At 45.6% G+C, this 23993-nt stretch overlaps 1 protein-coding gene across 5 annotated transcripts in view; it reads left to right on the forward strand.

The window, feature by feature from the left end:
* Positions 1-23993, forward strand: part of Gpld1 (glycosylphosphatidylinositol specific phospholipase D1) — a 55282-nt gene that overhangs the window by 21195 nt on the left and 10094 nt on the right. For 4 of the 5 annotated variants that reach the window (XM_005354982.2, XM_026783032.1, XM_026783031.1 and 1 more), the window contains 15 exons: positions 1288-1336; positions 2058-2112; positions 6724-6831; positions 7006-7033; positions 7116-7255; positions 9259-9324; positions 11799-11919; positions 13323-13462; positions 15715-15901; positions 19076-19186; positions 19657-19731; positions 19810-19966; positions 21950-22091; positions 23516-23621; positions 23695-23788. In XM_005354982.2, the coding sequence (XP_005355039.1) occupies positions 1288-1336; positions 2058-2112; positions 6724-6831; positions 7006-7033; positions 7116-7255; positions 9259-9324; positions 11799-11919; positions 13323-13462; positions 15715-15901; positions 19076-19186; positions 19657-19731; positions 19810-19966; positions 21950-22091; positions 23516-23621; positions 23695-23788 (1579 nt within the window). The remainder of the gene's footprint in view (positions 1-1287; positions 1337-2057; positions 2113-6723; positions 6832-7005; positions 7034-7115; positions 7256-9258; positions 9325-11798; positions 11920-13322; positions 13463-15714; positions 15902-19075; positions 19187-19656; positions 19732-19809; positions 19967-21949; positions 22092-23515; positions 23622-23694; positions 23789-23993) is intronic. The other variant, XM_026783033.1, reaches the window with a different exon arrangement.

Genomic DNA, 23993 nt, shown 5'->3' on the forward strand with positions numbered 1-23993 from the left:
GTGGGTAACACTATCATGGTCTTGAGCTGTTGTTTCTGTGGGTAACACTATCATGGTCTTGAGCCCTTTCCTCATATTATCACTCCTCCTCCCCCTCTTCGACTGGGCTCGGCCCAGTTCTAGCTGTGAATCTCTGCATCTGTTTCTATCAGTTGCTGGATGAAGTTTCTATGATGACAATTAATGTAGTAAGCAATCTGATTATAGGGGAAGGCCAGTTCAGGCACCCTCTTTACCGTTGCTTAGGGTCTTAGCTGGGGTCATCCTTGTGGATTCCTGGGAATTTCCCTAGTGCCAGGTTTCTTGCTAACCCCCCTAATGTCTCCCTCAATCAGGATATCTCTTCCTTGCTCTCCTCTGTCCTTCCCCCATCTTGGTCATCCTGTTCCCTCGAGTTCTCCTCCACTCTCTTCTTTTTATTGTTCCCACCTCTGAAGACTCATCCACAAAACAAGAGGACTACTGTGCTACAGACAGGGACAGAGGTGTCTTTGCAGTGTCTTTGAGGCTGTGTCTATGCAAGGAGGGGAATAGCTGCCACTTGGCTCTGTTCAGAATTGCAGTCTCTCCTGATAGTTTAGCTGAAAGGCTCTACTCTTAGTTGTTTTATTTGACTTTTGGCATTTTTAAATTAATATTTTAAACTTTATTTTATGTGGATGGGTGTTTTGCCTGCATACTGTGTGTCTGGGTACCACGTATATTCAATGCCTGCTGAGATCTGAAGAGGTAGTTGGGTTCCTGTGCATCTGGAGTCAAAGACAGTTGTGAGCCACCATGTAGTTGTTGAGGGTCAAACTTGGGTCCTCTGGAAGTGCTCTCAACCACTGAACCATCACTCCAGCCATTTTATTGTAAGTTAGCATATAAGATAATGAGTTTCATTATGACAAGTTCATATGATATATATATATATATATACATATATATATATGTATATATATATATATATATATATCAGTGTACCTTGCTTAGATTTGTCCCTCCTTACCCTCCTCCACCCACTTTAGTTGCTTTTAATTCCAGTCTCTTGGACCTATAATCTTGGACTCCACTGGAGACATTGTCCACCCAAGGGTGGTACAATCGTCTGCAGTCATCTTGTTGCCAAACTCAAGGGCCAACACAGGCAACAAGGAGAATGTTTGTGTGACGACCGAGTCCACCAAGATACACTCCTGTGGTCCCCTGGGTCAGGCTGTCACCTCCCCTCAGCTGGTCCGACTTGGGGTGACATTCTAGGTCACAGTCTTTGACATTCATCATGTGCTTCTCTTTGTTCCTCAGATTGATTTTCATGACTCCTATTCTGAGGCTCATTCAGCTGGTGACTTTGGTACTGTTTACTCGCTTTCCTCATATGCCAATGACTTTATTTATTCTTGGGATGCATGTGTGTGAGAGGGAGCATGTGTGCTCGCATGTGCACGATGTATGTGTGTGTGCTGAGCCACAATGTGTGTGTGTGAAGGCCAAAGGGCCACTTTGTGGAGTTGTTCCATCCACCTTTCCGTGGGTTCTGGGAATAGAACTCAGGTCACCAGGCTTATACAGCAAGTAAGTGCCTCTCCCTATCGAGTCATCCTGACAACCTTAGACATTGTTAAGTATTTGTCTAATTGGAATGCTAAAGTTCATTTAGAATATATCACAGCTCGTTTAACACAGACATACATTTCTAAGATGCAGTTCAAAGATGGGTATTGCGGCACACACCCCTAAGCTCTTGAAAGGCTGAGACAGGAGGATTACTGAAAGTTGAAGGCCAACATTAAGCACACAGTGAGAACCAGGCAAGGTAGAGCTACACAGTGAGACCCTGTTAAAACAAACATATAGAAAATAGAATTGTCTTATTATACAAGTGATTCTTAATTCATTTCTACATTTCATTAGTTAAGTTTTTTTTTTAAGTTAGCTTTTTCTTCAGGACATATCTAAAACAGAGGAAGAGTAACTGTGGGAAAGGTCTGGTTTGTGGGAATGTGTTTGTGGGAATGTGTAAGAAGTGTCTGGTCATTAGCCCACAGATTGTAAATATGTTTCTCTTGCTGTAGGAGGAGATGTGTTGAGCCAGTTTGAATTTAATTTTAATTACCTCTCACGGCGCTGGTAAGACCAATGTTCTTTTAATTATGGAATGCCAAAATGGCATTTGTGTCTTGGGCTCTTGCTGTGTTTGTTTTTTTCCCCCATTAGTTTGTATTTTTTATTTATTTTATTATTTTATTTATTTCACTCTTGTTTCTAGGTATTGAACCCAGAACCTTCTGAATGCTAGGCAGCCACTTTATTGTGAGCTAGATTGAAGAATGCCTGTCTGAAATATATCTATGCACATCTAGAAAACCTAACTAACATGACTACAAGCTTGATTATTATTAATGATTATCCATTAACAACCTATATACATTACATTTTAAAATTAACTACACAATCACAATACCTTAATCAAGATCAAAAATACATATACATATAACAAAATTGACCTTAAACTTGTATCAATAAACCAAGATTCATACCAATGTAAATTATTTATATCTATATCATCTCTCCCTTTAAATGTAAAAAGAACATTTATAAACAATATTTGGGAATATGGGCACAGTTATTTTTCTCCAAACTGCTTTCTGCTGAATGGGGGCCCTGTTATTTAGATCTTTTATGGTATAACCTGTGTGCTAGTTTTATCTCAGTTGGCAGTTGAGTGAAGCAATTTTTTGAGGGTGTTTACAGCAACCTTTCAGGAGGACATGATCTATCATACCATATTGGGATAGATGAAATCCACAGGGTCACATCCTCTGTGAAAACAAAAGAAGACCCTTTTCAAAGCATCATATCCTTAGACCCAAATTCTGAAATCATACCCTCATGATATCCGTTCTGGTTCTACTTGGCAGCCCATATAATGAAATATCTCTCTGTACTTAGCTCCTTCACAGTCAAAATTTTTAAAGAAAACACAATAATACAAAGAATCCAGACTCTTTTAATCTCAGGGTTGTGGGTTCGTGCCCCACATTGGGCACCACTCTGTTGTAGTACGAGTGGCGGTTTACGTTCCCTGGCACCCGGCCACCCGCACGGCTAGCTTTACCCAAAATAATTACATGAAAACTGTATTTTTTAAAACACTGCTTGGCCCATTAGTTTTAACCTCTTATTGGCTAGCTCTTACATTGTGATCTAACCCATTTCTAATAATCTGTGTAGCTCACGAGGTAGCTTACCAGGGAAGATCTTAACCTGCGTCTGTCTGGAGTAGGAGAATCATGGCGACTGACTGACTCAGCTTTTTTCTCCCAGCATTCTGTTCTGTCTACTACCACCTACCTAATTTTCTGTTCTATCAGAGGCCAAGCAGTTTCTTTATTACTTAACCAATGAAACAACAGATAGAAAGATGACCCTCCTCCATCACTAGATCCTTTGTAGCATGATTAATAAAAACTCAGAGACAGAAACTGGAGTTCAACCTGAAGGTCAGAATAACAAAACAGCCAGCCACTGGCTCTTACCTCAACCTCAGTCTGAAAATGATGATTCTGCCTCCAGGAAACCTCAGAATGAGACTGACTGAGAGCCGTCTTCTCCCATTTTATAATCCTCTCTAGTGCTGGGATTAAGAGATGCACCACTACTGCCTGGTTCCTATGGTAACCTAGTATGGCTACTGGGCTAAAAGATAGGTCTCATTTTGGCTACTGTGTCATGGCTGCCTGGTCTGTAAAGCTGGCCCATGAGGCTGGTTTACTTTTCCGATCTTCAGGCAAGCTTTATTTATTAAAATATAAATGAAGTGCCACGACAGTTGTTTGCTTCTATTTTCTTTTTTATACTTTTTAAAACTTGAGAGAGGGTCTTACTGAGTCTCTCAGGTTAGCCTTGAACTCACCCACAGCCTAGGCAGGCTTTAACCTGGTGACCTCCTACCTCTGCCTCTCGAGAAGCCTAGGTTATCGGCCTGTGCTACTAGCTCTGATTTTTGTTAGTGTTTTTTAGTAGTGTTTTGAATATATAGCTTCTCATTTCTCATCATCTGGTTAAATTATTTTCTAAGTTATCTTTGTGAAGTTTGTAGTATGTATTTTCACACAGGGTGTGCTCTGACACATGGACCTTGTTCATCCACAACAGTTGACTGAATCTCTTCTCCAGAGATGGGTGCACTTCCAATGTCTTTCAAAAGAGATATTGTACCTAAAAGGCGTGAGAGTACTCTCCTAAAACATTTGTGGTTTTAAAAATATTTGTTTTTATTTATGTGTGTGTGCCTGCTTGTCTATATGCGTAACACATACATACATGCAGGTGTTTTGGAGACCATAAGAGAACTGGATCCCCTGAAACCTGGGGTTGTAGTTGTGTGGTGTGGGTGCCAGGAACCAAACCTGGGTCTCCTGGAAGAGCATACAGATGTTTACATTTAATTTATCAGGAAATTTTTGTATAAGATGAAGTATAAACTTATTATGATTTTTTCCATAGAGATGGCTGAGTGTTCCCATAGTCTACTCTTTCTCACTGCTCTGCAGCACTGCCTATGTGCTTTCCTTTCTTCTCTGGTCTTGTGACTGTCCCTTAGGAACACTGATTCTTTCTGTCCCACGGCTTTGCTGTATGTCTGCTTCTGTAAGGGCAGAGTTTCCTGTTTGTCTTCCGTCTTAGTGACCACAGTGAATTGCTGTGAGGAGATACCATGATCAAGCTAACTTATAAAAGAAAGTATTTAATGGGGGGCTTGCTTACAGTTTCAGAGTCCATGACCACCATGGCAGGGAGTGTAGCGGAGGGTAGGCATGGTGCTGGAGCCGGAGCTGAGAGCTTGCATCTTATCCACAAGCAGTGGATAAGATGTAGAAACAGAGAAAGACAGAGACAGAGACACACAGAGACAGAGAGATATACACACAGAGAGACACAGACAGATGGAGAGACAGACAGAAGCAGAGAGACAGAACAGCAGATAGACACTGGGCGTGGTTTGGACTTTTGCCCTATAACTAGAAGCCAGACACTCAAGTATATGAGCCTATGGGGGCCATTTTTATTCAAACCATCTTTCTTCTTCAAAGATCTTTGTCTTTGCTCTTTCAGACAAAACTTAGCATCAGGATGATGTGTTTTGGGAAAAACTTGTTGGGAGTTTGATGAAAGGTTATTGATTCTACAGTATAGCTCTGTCCTCATCAGAGAAGCAGCTTTAAGCAGTGGATGAAGGTTAACACACAAACTCACAGCTGGTCAAAGTATAGAGAGTAAGGGCCTGTGGAAGGACCAGCTGTACATGGGACATTTGTATCACCCGACTCCAAGATGCAGGGGACCTCTCAGAAGATGGAGTGGAAAGATTGTGAGAACCAGAGGTTAGGGAGGACTGCTCAGGGAGAATGGACTCACGGACCCATAGCATCTGTGGGAGGACCACTCAGGACTAATGGACTCACGGACTCACAGAATCCGTGGGAGCACCACTCAGGATGATAGACTCATGCACCCATAGTGCCTGCACAGATCAAGCCAGTCAGCATTCCAGCCTGGAGGAGGGAGGAGAGAGGAGGGAGGAGGGACTCATGAGCCCCACTCCTAGCTGAGGAGTCACTGACAGCTGATGGCTGCTAGGGGAGTTTTCTTTAGGGTGTGGTCCCTAACAGGTTGAACGTGCTCCAGTGGATGGCTCCATATCCGTGGTCATCTCCCTTCCTCCCTCCCTGTAGTTTCCAGGGTTCGGTAGATGCCGACAGGGTAAAACTGGCTTTCCTTGCTTGCCTTCCAAAGGTTCTACTTTTTAGTTGGGTTTGAACTTTGAAATTATTTTATTTTTACTTTCTTGCTAGCTTAGTGATTCATCAAAACAAATATTTTTGTTATTTTCTTTTGCCTGTTAAGTCATTTTTATTGAGGCGGTCCTAGGTGCTCTTAAAAGCTAAAAAATGGGCTTCTTAATCCCTTCTTTCTTGTAAACACACATAAATCAATTTTTAAATATCCATTTTTCTTTCATTTTTGTTTTTGTTTGTTTCATCTTATTATAAAAATTGGATTTTATTGGTTGTTGTACTCTTCTTTATTTTGAAATTGAGATAAAATGTCTATATAAAGTTTATTTTAAGATACTGCTGTCCTTTCAATTAAAATAATTAATGCCTGTGAGCCAAAGGCTGGGCCTAGAGCTCTGTTGCTTCCTCCTGTGCATTTAAGGTGATCACATTAAGTGAGAAGCCAGATCTGGTGCTCTTGCCTGAGTCCGACTCTTAGGAGTTTGAGGACAACCTGGGATATATAGTGAGTTCTAGTCCAGGCTTGGTTACAGAGTAAGATACTTTGAAAAGCCAAAATACACACACACACACACACACACACACACACACACACTGAATTCACAAAATCAAGCACTCTTTACACTTGGTAATTTCTGGTATTTAAATGTCTTTTCATAAATATTTGGCTAAGGCACCAGTTTTTTGTTCTGCATCACTGAGAAAACTACTTACTGTCCTTGTGACTCAGTTTCCTTTTATGTAAAATGGGAATATAATGGTATTACTCAGCAAGTGTCATTGGCAGAGTTAAATAACCAACACTGGTAAAGACTATCAACTATCTGATATATACAGTCAATCACGGGACACTGGGAACTTGAGGAGCTCCTACAATTGTTACTATTACCTTCAATTTCCGAACCTAAGAATCTTTCTTTCATTTTAATGCATCTTCCAGGTATGTGCCCATCAAAGATCTACTGAGAATTTATGATAATCTCTATGGTCGCAAAGTCATCACCGAAAACGTCATCGTTGACTGCACCTATCTTCAGTTCTTGGAGATGTAAGTGTGAGCCGGAGGGAAGTTAGCTGACTTTATTGGGCTTTCCCGAGCATCCCTGATCACACTTCGGTTCCAGGGGAGCACTGGGAGTCCATGGCTGGAATGGTCTCTTCATTATCTGCCTCACGTTCCTCTAGAAGGCGCAGCTCATGAAGACTCTTGTTTCTGTTGCAGGCATGGAGAGATGTTAGCTGTTTCCAAGGTAACGACCTGCTTTTTCTGAGTCTTGGCTAAAGGATCGTGCAGACGGTGCCGTGCCTTACCCCTCCTGCCTCCCCCTGCAGCTCTATTCCACATACTCTACCAAGTCCCCCTTTCTGGTGGAACAGTTCCAAGAGTACTTCCTCGGAGGACTGGATGACATGGCATTCTGGTCCACGAACATCTACCGTCTGACCAGCTTTATGCTGGAGAACGGGACCAGGTGAGTTTTGCCTTGCCACGTTCCCCACGTGATGCTCAGCATTTTCAGCTGATGAGGCCAAAACTCAAAAGAAAACAGCTCAGAAGTGTTTTTTGAACCAGTTCACAGAGAAAAATAATGGAAACTCTGCTCTCTCTAAAGCCTGATTGGGGTGTGGGCATCTGTTTAGCTGTTGTTTTTTTTGTTTTCCTTTTTGGCTCTTTGGGGGGGCCCACCACCCAGCTCCCAGATAATCACACATGGAGATTTATTCTTTCTTATGATTGCCTGGCCTTAGCTTAACTTGGCTTATTTCTAACCAGATTTTCTTAGATTATCCCATCTATATTTTGCCTTTGGGCTTTTGCCTTTCTATATACCCTTCTTTGCTTCTTACTCTGCTGCTTGCTGTGTGGCTGGGTGACTGGCCGTGGAATCCTCCTCTCCTCCTTTTGTTCTCCATCTTCTCTTCCCAGATTCCTCCTCCTATTCATTCTCTCTGCCTGACAGTCCCACCTACCCTTTCTCCTGCCTAACTACTGGCCTTTCAGCTCTTTATTAGGCCAACCGGGTGTTTTAGACAGGCAAAGAAACACAGCTTCACAGAGTTAAACAAATGCAACATAAAAGAATGCAACTCTCACCCTCACACTTACCCAGCAAGTGCTCTGCTTTCTGAGTGATCTTCCCAGCTCCAAAATCTTATTTTAATAATTAGCACAATCTCAAGTCAGATCTCTAAGCCCTTGCAGTGGAGTTTGCTCTCTCTCTCTCTCTTTCTCCCTCTCCCTCCCCCCCCCTCTCTCTCTGTGTGTGTGTGTGTGTGTGTGTGTGTGTGTGTGTGTGTGTACATGCAGAGGACTGCCATTCTTCAAGTGCTCTCTACTTTGCTTTTTGAGACAGGGTCTGTAATTGGTCTGGAACTTGCTGATGAGACTAAGCAGCTAGACAGGCTAGCCACTGAGCTCCAGAGGTCTGCCTGACTGCAGGCCACCATGCCAGGCCATGGGTGCTGGGAATCAAATACAGGTTCTCATGCTTGCTAGGACTGACTGACTGAGCTTCTCAGCCTGGCTAAGAGTTTTTAGGTGCATGCAAGCCTAGATGTAGAAAGGGTGGGGTTTGGAATTGGAGACACCTCCTTCTCACCACTGAGTTTTGTGCTACCAGTTGCTAAACCTCCCTAAGCCTTCATTTCCTCTTAAATGGGGACACTCACCATTCCATCTTTATGAGAGCGTGAGCAGTCAATGAGGGCTCTCGTGCAGAGGGTTTAATATGCATCAAGCACCTAATAAGTGCTGGCTTCAGTATCATGATTGCGCTTAGGTAGAAGTTAAGGTTATATTGGCAGAACTCAGAATGCCCAGTCACAGTAGAGTGAGTAACCTCCATTCCCCCCACCCGTGCCCTGCCATATGTGACAGTCCTCAAGCCCAGTCCCATTTTCAGGATTTTGAACTAGTTCTGTACATAGCTTCAGGAAGCCTACTGTGGGTTTCAAATAAAATGAATGTATTTTTATATTCTCTCTCTCTCTCTCTCTGCAATCACTTTGGAAGTTTCATGTGTTGGTAAATTAAAACAGAGACAAGAACTGTGCTCCTCCTAATAGTGTATGGTGTGTGTGTTATCTCGGTCTTACGTGTGAGAGAAAACTTGATATTTTGGGTATGGCTTATTTTGGTTGATATGATCATCTTCAACTCCATTTCCCTAGAGATGATTTAATTCCATTCTTGCTGCTGAATAAAACTCTTTGCATGTGTACACACATTTTCCCTAGCCGTTGTGCCAGGAGGGTATAGGGAGGCTTGGCAAGAAAGACTTGGGCTGTCTATCTGAATGGCCAGGCAGTGAATTCTTTGAGCTTTGAGAGTGGTTTAAAGGTGTCTCTGTGGCACCATGGATACTGCACTGGACTTCTAGAGACAAGACTGATTTAAAGTGCATCACTGATTCCTGGTCAAATGATGCTTGGAGAGGAGGGATACAGATGCCTGACTTCTCCCACTGTTTCTCAGTGACTGCCACCTGCCTGAGAATCCTCTGTTCATCTCCTGTGACGGCCGAAGGAACCACACCCTTGGGTAAGTGGGGCTGCCCCAGAGAGGGTGGAGCAAGAGGTCTTCAGACAGACAGACAAGGTTCTGATTCTAGCTGAGCCTTTTACAATTGGGTGACTTTTAAATACATTGGTATTTTTTTAAACTACAATTCGTCCTTCTGACAGAAACAAACAAACAAACAAACAAACCAGAAAACAAAAAAAATCAGCAAACCACATCGCGAGTCCTGGAATGGTGGCACGGGCTACCAATGGTAGGGGGTGCAAGGCAGATGCATACAGCCAGTTGTTCACTAAATAAATGGTCATCAGTAGTCTTAATAAATATCACCATTATTGTGACTCAAGGACATTCCTCAAACTCCATCCTGAAAAAGCATTTCATTCACAAGGTGGGAAGAAGGGCTCTGTGGAAATTTCTGAGGAATAAGCCAGGATGTCTGGTTTACATTGTTAGATTTGGTGTCTCCTGCTGGAGACAGGAGCCAGCCTCCAATTCATGATGTTATCTACAGAAAGGAATACCATCTGTTAATCAAATAAAGCAATAATATAAATAGTAAAAGTACTTGGAGGTAGTCATTGTACCAGGAACTCAGCATGTGACCCGACAGCCAGCTTGGCACTGGACATGTCATTGTAAATATTGCTGAGCCTTGGAGAGAGAAGGGCCAGAAGCTCTGGGAATGTAGTATGGTGGCCCAACCAGGGCCCACTAGAGTTCCCTTGAAGACCCAATAAGATATTTAAGAGCAGAAACTTTAAATATTCTAGATATTAAAGTGAGGATTTTACCGTGAAAGATCTTAAGGAGATTTTAGTGCCTGGAGAGACTTAAAAGATGAGGGAGGGGTTCCAGTCAGCCTTTGTTATTTACTTCATTTAAAGTAAGTCTGGGCCGGGCGCTGGTGCACTCAGGGGGCAGAGGCAGGTGGAGTTCTGTGAGTTCAAGGTCAGCCTGGTCTGCAGAGCGAGTTCCAGGACCCGCTCCAAAGCTATAGAGAAACCCTGTCTCGAAACAAAAAAACAAACAAATAAACAAACAAACAAACAAAAAAACCAAAAAAGAGTAAGTCTGGTTGTTGATTTTTTTCTGGTTGTTGATTTTTTTTCTTTCTTTCCATCTTTAGGTGGCTAAGCCTGCCGTCTGTGTCTTCCCTTGCGCTCCTGTCCATTGTTCTCTTACCCTTAAGCATTCTGAAGCCTGGGTGGCTCTTCTAGACACCTGTGGTTTAGGCTGGCTATGATATGTGTTTGTTTGTTGTTTTTTTGTTTTTGTTTTAAAGACAGCATATCCTGTAGTTCAGGCTGGCCTTTAACTCATTGTATAGCTCAGGCTGGCTTTAAACTCCTGATTTTCCTATCTCTAGCCCCCAAGTGCCACTATACCCAGTTCAAGATCTCTGCACTGGGAAATGTATTTTAATTAGATAACTGATTTTAGCGCTTGTCTTTCTGGATGGAGGCAGTCTGCGTATGTGCTACTGTCCTCAGTAGTAAAGAGCCATCTTGAGCTCTTTGGTGAAGTCCTGCAGTACATTTGTAGGCTGGTATTCTAGAAGTACTTTTACTCCTATTGTGAGCTTCGAGACTACAGAAAATCCTACATTTCTTTTTCTTCTTTCTTGTGCTGGGGTTTGAACCCAGGTCCTGTGCACATGCAAAGCACACATTCTGCTATACCCATGGCCTCAGAAACACCAGGTTTTGTAAAAGCTGGCTTCTCAGCCTTAGAAATACACTCACCACAAGATTTTGTACAGTAAAGGGCAGCTCTTCCTAGGCGTCTGTGGTTTGGGCTGGTGTTGGAGCCTGTGAGGGTCCAACACAAATTCCCTAACCCGGCTGGAACGGAGTCGCGAGGAATAAAACCGACACAGCTTACACCATCATCATGGAACAAGCCAGCTTACCCTTTATTCTCCAAACATCTTATATACCCCCACCAAAAGAGCGGGAACACACAAAGGCTGTTACCTAGGTAACCAGGTGTCTGGGCCCAGGTCCTGTCCGCATCTGGCAGTCAGGTAGGCCCTGAATTAGCATCTCTATAAGACATCCTCCAAATTACAAAAGGAAGGAAGCACCAAACATCTAAACTCTTAAGACATCAGCTTCAGTCAAACGTCTCTTCTCAGGTAATCCACATTTTAACAAAAGAAGCTAGGAGCAGGCATCCTGGCTTTTGTTAAGGGCACAGACAGCTTATCTGCAGAGCCACCTGATCCGCTCAGGCCGGGGTAATGGCTTTTGTGCCATATCGAAATATGGGCCCACAGGCTGGCTAAGATATGTGATATTTTTAAAAAGTAATTTTTAAAAGTTATGTTTGCTGTGCTTCCAACTTCTAGATGTTAAAATTCCGGTATCTCAGGCAGTATGAATGTGTGTGTATCTTCATCGGCCAGTATTAACGTGTGTGCCTTCATCTCAGTAACTCAAGGGCCTGGTAGTCTTCTTGGGTTTGATTATTTTATTCATCTCTCTTCTCAACAGCTCAAAAGTGCAGAAAAATGATTTTCATAGGAATCTGACCGTGTCCATAAGAAAAGATATCAGGAAAAACTTGAACTACACAGAAAGAGGCGTGTTCTACAGCGCAGGCTCCTGGGCTCCGGTGAGAACTACCTGTCCTGAGGGTTGATACCTTACAACAGATGATGTAGTGTCTTCTGCATGACTGTGGAGCCAGAGCTGGGCATCAGTTTGTGTACAGCCTCCTGGCAGGGTGATAGCAGGGAAGACAGAAGACATGTTGCTTGCCTGCAGGTTCTTACATAAGTACTTCTCCTCAGCCTGGGCTGTCTGTCTGGCTTCCATTTTCTAGATGGATCTGCTTTGCTGTCTTCTGCTGGAGCCTAGGAAGGCTTCTTGGGTCTTATGTCACCCTTTGGCGAATTTAGAATTGTTTTCCTTTAACTAGGATGGATCCAGTGTTTCTTCATCTTGTTAAGGACTACCCCAGTTTGTGTTTGTGTCTTTGTGGTCAGTACTTCAAGACAATGCGGTACTCTATATGGTGCCCCACACTGGTGATCCTACGACTTAGGATACTGAGGCAGGAGGATTGCTGTGACTTGGGACCAGCCTAGGCTATAGAATAAGATGCTGTCCCAGACATATGCACAACTAAATACATGAAAAAAGGACAGCTTAGAATTTCAAGCTTGGTGGCCGATTGTCCCCAGGTCCTGTGGCACAAACCTCCAGCCCTGTGAAGGATGTTTCCTGTTCCCTAGGCACCTTGAGAGTCAAAGCAAATAGTGAGCATCTCACTGTGGGTGTGGCCCAGAGCAGTGGTTCTTAGCCTTCCTAGTGCTGTGACCCTTTAATACAGTTCCTCCAGTGTGGTGGCCCCTCCCCCAACCACTTTTACTTGCTATTTCCTAACTGTTATTTTGCTACTGTTATGAATCATAATGCAAATATTTTTTGGAAATAGAGGTTTGCTGATGGGGTTTTGACCCACAGTTTGAGAACCTATAGCTTAGAGGTTAAGAATTTTTAGAATCCTGTTGCTCATTTATTTGAGAAAAACGAACCATCTATTTACGGTCATAATTCTGGTTCTAGATGAGACAGGCTTGTCTTTCCTAAAATTATGGTCTGTAAAAATTCTATTTTTTCCCCCGGCACACCATTAGTCCCAGCACTTGGGAAGCTGAACCAGGCAGCTCTTTGTGAGTTCAAGGACAGCATGGTCTATGCAGTGAGTTCTAGGCCAGCAAAGCTGTACAGTGAGGTGATGTCCAAAGAGGAAAAAAGGTTTCATTGCATTTGAATCTTCAAATCAATGCAGACCGCTGGCTTTGAGGAAATCCCAGCTGACTCTCCCCCCTTTGTCTCAGGCTATACCCTATCATCATCCCTCAGCCCCTTTCCGTGTGACTCTGCTGTCCTGTTGCCTGGCCTAAGCTAGGACGTTGAGAAATGAATAGAAGTTTTATTTGTCAGCCCTTCCCATGGTTCCTGTTGACAATGCCGTGATCTTCACACATCTAAAATGACCTCCCATTTCAGGAATCTGTAACCTTCATGTACCAAGCTTTGGAGAGGAACCTGAGGACCATGTTTGATGGCAGCTCTCGGACTCCGCTAAAGCATGTCTCCAGCCCCTCTGCCACCTACTTCCTGTCTGTTCCCTATGCCAGGCTTGGCTGGTAAGGATGAGTTCATTAGATCGGGGGTGTTGTATGCCACCCAGTCCCCTTCATCCACTTTTGGGTGGCTCCATTTGTGTTAACTGGTGAAGCCTTGCTTTCCCTATATTTTAGAAGAAATTAGGAAACAGAAAAATGGATTCGTTTAAAGTTTGAATGAACTGGGGACAGAAAGAAATCTAATTTCCTCTGTACTGAGCTGTGGCTATCTCACAGTGACAGAAGGTTGGGGACAAAGGCTGGAACTTGAGTCAGTTTAACTCAGAGACATGTTCCCTACTCCTCTCCTGGGAAAGTGGATCTGGGCTGCAAGCTGCCTCCATTTTGGTAGAGAGATTTTGTACAAGTTCAGACTAATGAAAATGTCTGTCTTGGCTTGCTTTCTGCTGCTGTGATAAAACACCTTGGCCAAAAGCAACCCGGGAAGGAAAGGGTTTGCCTGGCTTACATGTTCAGATCACAGTCCATCATCAAGAAAACTAAGGCAGGGACTCTAACAGGGTAGGGACCTGGAGGTAGGAACTGAATCAGAAGTCATGGAGGAAGTCACTTACTGGCCTTTTCCTCATGGCTTGCTCAGCCTGCTTTCTTATACACCCCAGCAGCACCTGCCTAGGAGTGGCACTACCCAAAGTAGTCTGGACCCTCCCACATCCACCATTAACCAAGAAAATGCCCCATAGACTTGTCTATAAGCCAATCTGATGGAAACATTTTCTCAGATGAAGTCTCTTTCCAGATGTCTCCGACTTATGTCAACTTGACAGAAAAACAACAGCACAAGGACTTTGGAAAATGTTTTTAAGATGTTTATTTAATATGTACCATGTATATGTTTGGTGCCCCTGAGGGCCAGAAGAGGGTTTCATATGCCCTATAAATATCGTTACAAACAGTTATGAGTCACCAAGTGGGTGCCCGGTGCAAATTCTCTTTGCCATCTTTCCAGTCCCAGAAAATGGGTTTGTATACACCATCATTTTTGAAAGAGAAAAGAATTATTTGTTTGTTTGGTGCAGTGAAGTGTAAGGTCCCTGATTCATTTCCGGGCTGGCAGCCGAGTCCCATTCTTTACATAGGTGTAGAGTTGGAAGCCTTTCATGTCATTTCTTTGGAAGCCAGACTCCTTTCCTGAGGGCCTGTTAGACACAACAATACTACAAGTGAAAAGGGGTGACTTGGATAGCTGAAGAGAGAGGCATATGGTGACTCTCAAAAACGTCTCTCCTTCGGCAGGGCTCCAGCACAGAACCCTCGTTATGTTAGAACCCATTTTTTTTTCTTTAATCCAGTCACTCAGAAAGGCAGAGGCAGACATTTCTCTGAGTTTGAGGCCAACCTGATCTGCACAGTGAGTTCCTAGACACCAAGGGCTACATAGAAAGACCCTATCTCAAAACAAACAAAAGAAAAAAAATCATCCCAAAACAAAGAAACAATGGAGAACCTCACTTTCTAACTAATCATCAAAAAGCACTAATTTAATGTGTCAAGTATATGTTTCAATAGCTCTTTATAGTTGGCCAAATGTATTTTAGCATGAGACTCTTTTATTTTGTTAAGTAATTGCAACAGTGAAGTGCTGTTTTGTAGAATATCTTCAGGGCCCCAGTGTTCTTGGGCATTTATCATGGCGGACTTTCCCCAGTAGTGTAATGATCCTCCAAGAATCCAAGCACAATGTGAGGTCAGACACAGGTGGGCAGTTAATGGCCACTGAGATGCCAAAGATGATCCAAGACAGTCTGGCTCTGCGTTTGCAACATTGCAGCTCTCCCCCATCAGGGACTTCCAATAAACCTTGTAAAATCTTTAACACAGGTGTGACATTTTTCCCCTTTAGGAATATCAGTTCAGTTCACATATTGAATATGTTGTCTACCCAACTGAATGCCACAAAAGCTGGACTGTGTCGGCAGGATAGAAATAAGCCATGTGTTTGATTAAGTAACAACGGACCAAACAGACCAACCCAGTATCTCAGTGGCTGCTGAGGACACATACCTTTATGAGGCTGCTCTTCCCCTACTCTGCTTCTGTGGTCCAGAAAGGCCCAGATGCCTCTAGTTGTCCATTTTTGTTTTGTTTCCCCCATGGAGAGTGACTCTGAATCCCATAAATGATATAGCCCCCAAATGAATGTCCCCAGCAGTCACGCAGAACATGGGGTCATCTGGGAAAGCTGGATTGCTGAGTTCTGGAGAGGAGAGCAGGCAGTGTTACCTGAGCCCTCGGTTCTCTTCTTCCCTAAGGGTCATGGCCTCAGCCGACCTCAACCAGGATGGGCACAGTGACCTCGTGGTGGGTGCGCCAGGCTACAGCCACCCAGGCCGCTTCCAGGTTGGGCGGGTGTACATCGTCTATGGCAACGATCTGGGCCTGCCCCCGGTTGACATAGACCTAGACAAGGAGGCCCATGGGATCCTGCAGGGCTTCCAGGTGAGAACTGTCACGTCTTTCCTCTCTTGGGGTGAGTAAGCCATTGTTGGCATTTTGGTATGTTTTCATTGTCTTTGTTTTCCTGGTACTGGGGGTTAAAGCCAGGGCTTCACACGTGTCAGGCAACTGCTTTACCACAGAGCCCTACTCCAGCCCCTCACTCAGGCGCTAGACAAGCGCTCTTGCTGAGCCCTCTCCCTAGCTCCTCAGAGTGTACCAAGCAAGCACTCTACCATGGAGCCACGTTTCCTGAGTTGGAGGATTCTGGGACGGCATTCTACCACTGAGCTATGCTCCCAGCCCTTCTTTGGGAGAATCTAGGCAGGTATTCTATTACTGAGCCATGAACCAGCCCCTCATCGGAGGGGCTCTAGGTAGCACCCTACTGCTGAGTCACTGCCCACCCAGTCTTACAGAGCACATTCCAGATGAGTCACCTAGATGAGGAGAACAATTCTGGGGCCACCTACACAGATGCAGCGCCTCTCACTGTTACCATCACCTTCGCTTCATTTATCTCAGTCTGTTACCAAGCTCTGAGCAGGAAATAGAGTGCTCCCCAAATACGTGTGCTGTTTACAGCAGCTCAAGCAGACATGGGGAATTTGATTTCTTTTCTATTTTAAGAGATGGGCTCTCACACTGGATCCCAGACCTCCTTGGAATTCACTATGTAGCCCAGGCAGATCTCGAACGCCTCAGTGCCTATTCCTCCTGGTACAGAGGTGGGTAGCGTGAAGAGCTGCAGTTTCTTGATGATGCGGCGCAGTGGTGGAAGACAGAATCGCCTATGCTCTCCACCATTTCCCCTATGTAACCGTTGTCTTCTATAATTGCGGAGTGTGGGTCAAAGTCAAATCGGCCATGGGCACATTTCTGAACTCCAGGCTTTGCGTAGATACCATTGCTTTGCTCTGGTCAGTTTTTTATCACCAGGGGAAACGCAGAGTCACTGTGTATGTTTGTCACCAAATCAGAGTGTTCATTCCTCTTGGGAACACTCAGGGCCCTGGAGGGCTTTGCAGACACAGAAGACATTAGCCATTTTAGTAGCATGGAGGAACACCAGAGCCTCTCTGCTGTTCACAGAAGAGGCTTTGGTGGCACCGGCCTGACCCTGAATCTCTGAGTGTCAAGTGCCAGGGATTAGGAACCTAACTTTGGGGATCGATGGTGGCTGTGTGATTGTGCAAATCATTTCTCCATTGCTAGTTGTTAATGCTGTGGGGAGAAAAGATGCTATCTTTGACAAAGGAATCAAAAGCGCTAGGGATTTGTGCACTAGTGTAGGCTCCTAGGAAAGCAGTCATGACCTGCCATGTGGAACTGAGTTGCCTACCCCGTGAATGAGGTCACACTGTAAAGACCGTTCCATTTTCTAGAGCCTTCTGATTCCACATGAAGTATTTCCAAAATAAATCAAATCACACCTGTCTGCTTTACCACTGCATGGTCACTGCTGTTAGGCTGGTGGGTAAAGGTCACAATTCCGGGCAGTGGCTTCCTGCATGGTACATTCTCTAAGCCCACATGGGATGTGGGGAGGTGGCTCCACAATACCCTCCTCCCCTGTGACCTTTGGCAGTTTGGAAGGTAGCCTGCAGAAGGCATAGACTAGACTTTGGAAGACTGAGCCCAGCCCTGTGTCATCAGGAGCCTCCCTTTGTCCTTGGCTACCGTGGTGTTTTAGGGCCGCTGTCTTACAGCTTCCCTGTGCTTTGCTGTGAATGAGTGGCTGAATCTCAACAGGGCTTTATTTTTTTTATTATTATTATTATTTTTTTTTTTTGGTTTTTCGAGACAGGGTTTCTCTGTGGTTTTGGAGCCTGTCCTGGAACTAGCTCTTGTAGACCAGGCTGGTCTCGAACTCACAGAGATCCGCCTGCCTCTGCCTCCCAAGTGCTGGGATTAAAGGTGTGCGCCACAGGGCTTTAACAGCACAGCTGTTGGGATGACACAGGCCATCTGCAGAGGGCAAGGCTCAGCTCATCACTGGTCCCCACCCACCCCTAGCACACATTTGGTCCTGGACTAGTTCCCTATCCTTTGTCATGATCCTGGATCATTTCATAAGGCCAGATGCCACAGATACCATTGTGCACACCATAGGAATTAGTCAATGGATAACATATGGAACACTGGGCCATGTGTGATGTGGCAATATTGCCATCCCCATCACCAGACAATTCCCTGTGGTATAAGCTGCGGAAGGCATAGGGAAGCAGCTGATGAGTTAGGCTTAGGCTGATTTTAGACAGGAGCAGGAAAAATATCCATAGAGGAAAATCTATGTTGGGAACAAATTGTGTTAGAATGGAGCTAGTTTTCCTCTCATGAAAGGGATGTGAGGTTGGTAACAACAGCACTAAGTTTGGTAGACTTTTCCGCCACAATGGGGAGGTCTGACAGCTGTGCTCTATAATATAAAAACCATCAACAATGCGTGTTTGTGTATGTGAAATGGGGTCATTGAAGCTGGAGACTGGTTCTGTTGTAATTGCTTTAAATTGAAATGTATAGCCATCTTAGGCTGGCAGCTACCATGCCAGGCAGTGTGGCTCTGCCACCACATCGTGAGTGTTGGACAGAAATCAGCTGCTGTTCCTTTGTGGTTATTTCTTTAGTAACTTTCAGCGGGGCCTGGTGATGTAGGCCTGCCAGCCTAGCTGCTCAGGAGTCTGAGACAGAAGGAAGGGTCATACGTACAAGGCCTGTCTAAGTTACAAAGTGAGTTCAAGGCTAACTTGGGCAATTTAGTGAGACCCTATCTCAAAAATGAAAAAAAAAAAAATACAAAAAGGGCTGGAGATATAGTTCAATGGTAGAGTACTTGCCTAGCAGGTGTGACATTCAGTTCAACACCTAGCACCACACGTACGCACGCGCACACAAACACACACAAACATACACACACATACTGTAGTGTGGGTTGAAGTGTACACAGACCATTTCTACACATCCAGAGCTCCTCAGGACTGTCTGCTTTCTTGTACTTCAGCTTTTTCTCAAGACAGACAGACTTGCCCAAGTTCCACCTAAGACGGAGCTACCCGGAGGTGTCCCAAACGTGCTACCGAGCCGTGAGGATTCGGGCGATAGGTTGGGGCCCAGGCTGTCCACACTGGGAGTCTGAAGGTCACACCTAGCCCAGAGAAGTAACTTGTGTTTCTTCAGCCTTCAGGTCGCTTTGGCTCAGCTTTGGCCGTGCTGGACTTCAACAAGGATGGGCTGCCTGACTTGGCTGTGGGGGCCCCCTCTGTGGGCTCCGGGCAGCTCACCTACAATGTAAGGCTGGGAAGCAGGCAGAGGTGGGGAAGGGGTCAGAAAGCAGTGTGTCTGGCAGGGAGGAGACAAAAACTGAGAGAAGTGTGTTCTGGGGAAAAGCCAGCTTAGGTCCTTTGTCCCACACAGCACTGACTACAGACTCGGAGGCAGGGATAAAATGGCCTCTCCCCTACCCCTGCTTTGGGGTTCTCTTAAGTATCATGGAAAAGAAGCATAATTAGGTGTGGTGATACATGACTGTTATCCCTGCCAGGAGGATGAAGCAGGAGGATAGCCTTGAGTTCAATACCAGCCTGGTCTGCATAGTTCCAGGCCAGTATGGGAGATATATTCGTGTTAAACAAACAATAATAAACTCCAATGTCCAGACTGCATTTCTGCGGATAGTGGGTCTTCTCTGTTTTGCTGTCTGTTTAGGGTTCTCTACACCACGAAAACATTATGGCTTGTTGCTGTTTGTGCTTGTCCAGGGTGCAGTGTATGTCTACTATGGGTCCCAGCAGAGCAGGCTGTCTTCTGCCCCCAACATCACCATCTCCTGCAAGGTACGTCTCTGCCTCACTCAGCTGCTGCCCCACGGCCTCTGGGGCTGACGGATTGTGCTTTCCTGTTTCTCTCTGAAGGACACCTACTGCAACCTGGGCTGGACCCTCCTGGCAGCAGATGTGGATGGAGATGGCCAGCCCGACCTGGTGATCAGCTCACCTTTCGCACCGGGTGGAGGGAAGCAGAGAGGGATTGTGGCTGCCTTTTACTCACACCCCAGATGGAGTAACAGAGGTAGAAGCTGGTGGGGCAGGGGCAGAGATCACAGCTTGGCTGTGACTGTGATATCTCTTACATGTGGGTCTGTGTCCTTTTCCTGAATGTGCTATGATGTCACTTGCTAGGAGACAGGCTCTCATGCTGACAGGTACTGGCAAGAAATGGCGAAAGAATCGCCAGTGAAGACAGGCAGATGGCTCAGCAGGTGAGGGGCTTGCTGCTAAGCCTGACAACCCGAGTTTGATCTCCAGAATCCATATGGTGGAAGGAGAGAGCTAACTCCCCATGGCATGGCATATGGGTACTCCAACACACACACACAGAGAAACACACACACACACACTGTAAACAAATGCTTAAAAATAATTCTCCCTGAGTGTACACAAAGGCCCAAAGGAGACAAGAGGTTATTCTTTTCTTTTTTTAACATAACTTTTTAAATTGATTCTTTGGGACTTTCACATCATGCATTGCCCCAATCCTGCTCAGTTCCCATTCTCTCCATATCTGCCTCTCACCTTGTAGCGTTTCCCCAAAAGAAAATTTTTAAAAAGTTAATTAAAAACAAAATAAAGCAAGCAAGCAGACAAACAGAAAACCCTCTTCACGTCTCATCTTTCCTGCCTGCCCAGCACCTCTTCGCTCATCTTGGTGGCCTTGGGAGCTGCGCTGTTCTGTTCCGAGAAGAATCCCTTTCTGTCCACTCGGCTTTACTCCTCAAATGTTCATTGTGCAATGTGTTGTTGGCCTGGTGAACCCTCACCAAGCCTCCTCTCAGATATCCTGCTCTTGTCCCAAGTCATGAAGATCCCACGGCTGGGCCAGCAGGGCCAATCCTTTCACGCACTCCCGCATGTCACGGATGGGGTAGATGTTGGGGTGTGCCAACTCAAAGCCTGTGGGTCTGTGTGATAGCCGATTTGGTCAGTCCTGGCTGCTGGGACTGGCCCCCTCAGGTGAAGGGTGGAGGCAGCTTTTCTATGCCCATATCATCAGGGCCAGCTCTCTCATGCCTGTGGTAAGGGGTGGGACATTTCTACCAAGTGTGGACCTTGACCACTCTTGTGGCCACAGACATCAACAGAGCCCCCAGCTCTGGTAGGACCACAGACCCAGATGCCGTCCTTGGCTGGAGCTTGGGCCTGGATGTCACCATAGCCCCGTGAGGCAGTGCAGACCACTAAGGTCTGTATGGCCCTGGCTACTGCATGACCCTCAAATACCAATATGGCCTCAGATAGTACCTTAACCCCGGACATCCACATGGCCTTCAAGGGTAACAAGAGTCACGGACATCAACACAGATGGCTGCATTAGGGCCACAAACCCAGACAGGGCCCTTGGCCACAGTTTGGGTCCGGATGACATCATGGCCCAGAGTGGCAGCACAGGCCACTCTGATCATTATGGCCCTGGTGAAAGAGGTTATTCTTACAGCTTCAAAGAGTGAAATTGAAATGCTATGAAGGCCGAGGCCAAAGTCATCCCAGTCATTCCAACTGCCCCGGGGAAGGGCTTTCTAAACAGTGTCTTTACCCTTTGGGCATGAGCTCCAGCAACGTGCTTCTTGTCTGAAGAGCGCCATCTACTGCTGATGCCGGGGTCCTGGGATCCGTATATGACAAAGGGGCTCTGACGAAATCTCAGAAGCTGCCTGGTTCTCATATGTTCATAAACAGGATGCTTCCTTTCAATTCCACGTCCTCCCTCATGAAGGGAATGGGGGCCATTTATTCAGTCACATAGGGGTTTGTTTTAGACAGGGTCGCATGCTACCCAGGCTAGTCTCAAATTACACATAGCCAAGGATGACCTTGAACTCTTGACCCTTCTGCTTCCACATCCCAAGTTCTGAGATTGTATATGTGCATCACCATGCCCGTAACACACCTTTCTCTGTTTCTTTCATGTTCTTCATGTTCATTTACTGGGACTGGGTGTCACTGATAGGTGATTGGTTAGTTGATTGATGGAGACTGTTTTTTTTTTTTTTTTTAGAAACACTGACTGCAGAGGAAGCTGACTGGAAGGTGAGCGGTGAGGAGGACTTCTCTTGGTTTGGATACTCCCTCCATGGGGTCACAGTGACAAACAGAACCCTGCTCCTGGTTGGGAGCCCAACCTGGAAGAACGTCAGCAGGTCAGTGTTGACACTGGGGTCTGGGGAAACAATGCACATGGGGCCGGTGTCAGCTATTTGTGGGGCCTTATAAGTGTAGGTGCGAAGAAAGGGGTGAGAGGCTATTGCCCTAAAAGGAACAGCCTCAGGCTCTGGAAGGAGGTCACAGATGTCTCGTTTTAGAAACTGCAGTATGTGCACTGGCTTGTGAGAACCACAGCAACAAATTCCTTAGCCTGGGAGTTTAAACACAGAAAGATTTCATCCTACTGTCCTGAAAGACGGAAATCCAAGATCAAAGTGTGGGCAGGGTTCTTCTGAAGCCTGTTTGGCTTCCGTCTGTTGCCTTCCTTCTGGCTGCTTTTCTGCTGCCTGCACAGGGCCATCTCTGCGAGACACAGTTCTCACCTCAGAGGACATGAGAAACAGCTTAATTCTTTAAAAAAAAAAAAATCTGTGTCCCTCAGTGGCCAGGAGAGAGTGTTGGATCTCCTAAACTGGGTTACAGCAATTGTGAACCACCATGTGGGTGCTGGGAATTGAACCCCAGTTCTCTGGAAGAGCAGCCCATGCTCTTAGCCACTGAGCTGTATCTGCAGCCCCAGGAACAGCTTATTCTTGAGTCAAGCAGGTGTGACTGAGGCACAGGGACACGGATTCAGGTTGCTCAATAGCATGTTTCAATGCGAAAATGGTTTCATGAAATTAGTTCAGTTATAGAACAAAAGAAAATAAGAAGTAAAAGTATTTCCCCCAAATAAATTGGTGGAAACAACAGTTAGGTGGGTTACAGACCCACAAGGACTCCATACTATGGTCTCCGAGTCTCTGAGCTGGGGGGAGACCGTTGACTATGGCTCTCAAAGGGTTTGCCCTGAGAGTCACAGACATGCTAGGTCAGATGGAGAAGTGGGCAGTGACCGGCAGCCATGAAGGGAACCAAAGATAGCCAAAGGCAACTTGGCTCTGGATCTGCAGCGTTACAGAACTCAGGAAGCAAGTCAATCATCTCCGCCCTGGGAAGGTCAGCTGCCTCTGGTTCGTCTGTGTGCTCATCTGTTTTTATGAGGGCTAAGTCATCTTTGATTATGGCTCTCCCCACGTTCTCGTCACTTGGTGACCCTTTTAAAGATACTGTCTCCAATACAGTCTGATTCTGACCGTCAGGACACCAGCAGTGGGGTGGGTGTGGGGTGGAGAGTGTGATTCGGCCCCTGGCAGTAGGCATCACTGCTTTGCTGGAGTGTCGGGGCAGAGGGTGGATGTGAGACCCGGAAGCCTCCATGTTGGTGAGATTAACTTCATAGGTGGCAATGTTGGTGAACGGGATCACAGGACAGAGTCCCAGGGATGCAGGCTGGGGTGAGGCTCAGCTTCTTCCACGGACACTTCATCCTCAGGGCTCTGCATCCTGCATCTGCCACTGACCGCTGTGTTCTCCCCAGGTTGGCACGCTCGAGCCACAGGATCCATGAGAAAAACAGCCTGGGAAGGGTGTATGGCTACTTTCCGCCAAACTGTCAGAGTGAAATCACTATCTCAGGCGATAAGGTACCCCAGCCTCTTTCTTAACGACGTGCTTGCTTAGCTTAGTCGATCAGTAATAATCAATGATTCTTTGCAGGCAATGGGAAAGCTGGGCACCTCCCTGTCAAGTGGCCATGTGAGGCTGAATGGGACCCTAACACAAGTGTTATTGGTTGGAGCCCCTACTCATGGTAGGTCACCTACATGATATATATAGTTGTTCTATTGCCATTAAAGACTCAAGGAGTCAGATATTGGGGTGAAAACTTGATAGATCAAAGATGTGGTGTGGAAGGGGGGCTGGAGAGATCACATGGAGGCAAAATACTAATGCAAATGAAATAAAAGTAAATAAAGTATTAAGAAAAAGATGTGGCAGAGGAGCAACCAGCTGAC

This window comes from Microtus ochrogaster, chromosome 16 (genome assembly GCF_000317375.1).
Source record: "Microtus ochrogaster isolate Prairie Vole_2 chromosome 16, MicOch1.0, whole genome shotgun sequence".
Classification (NCBI taxonomy): domain Eukaryota; kingdom Metazoa; phylum Chordata; class Mammalia; order Rodentia; family Cricetidae; genus Microtus; species Microtus ochrogaster.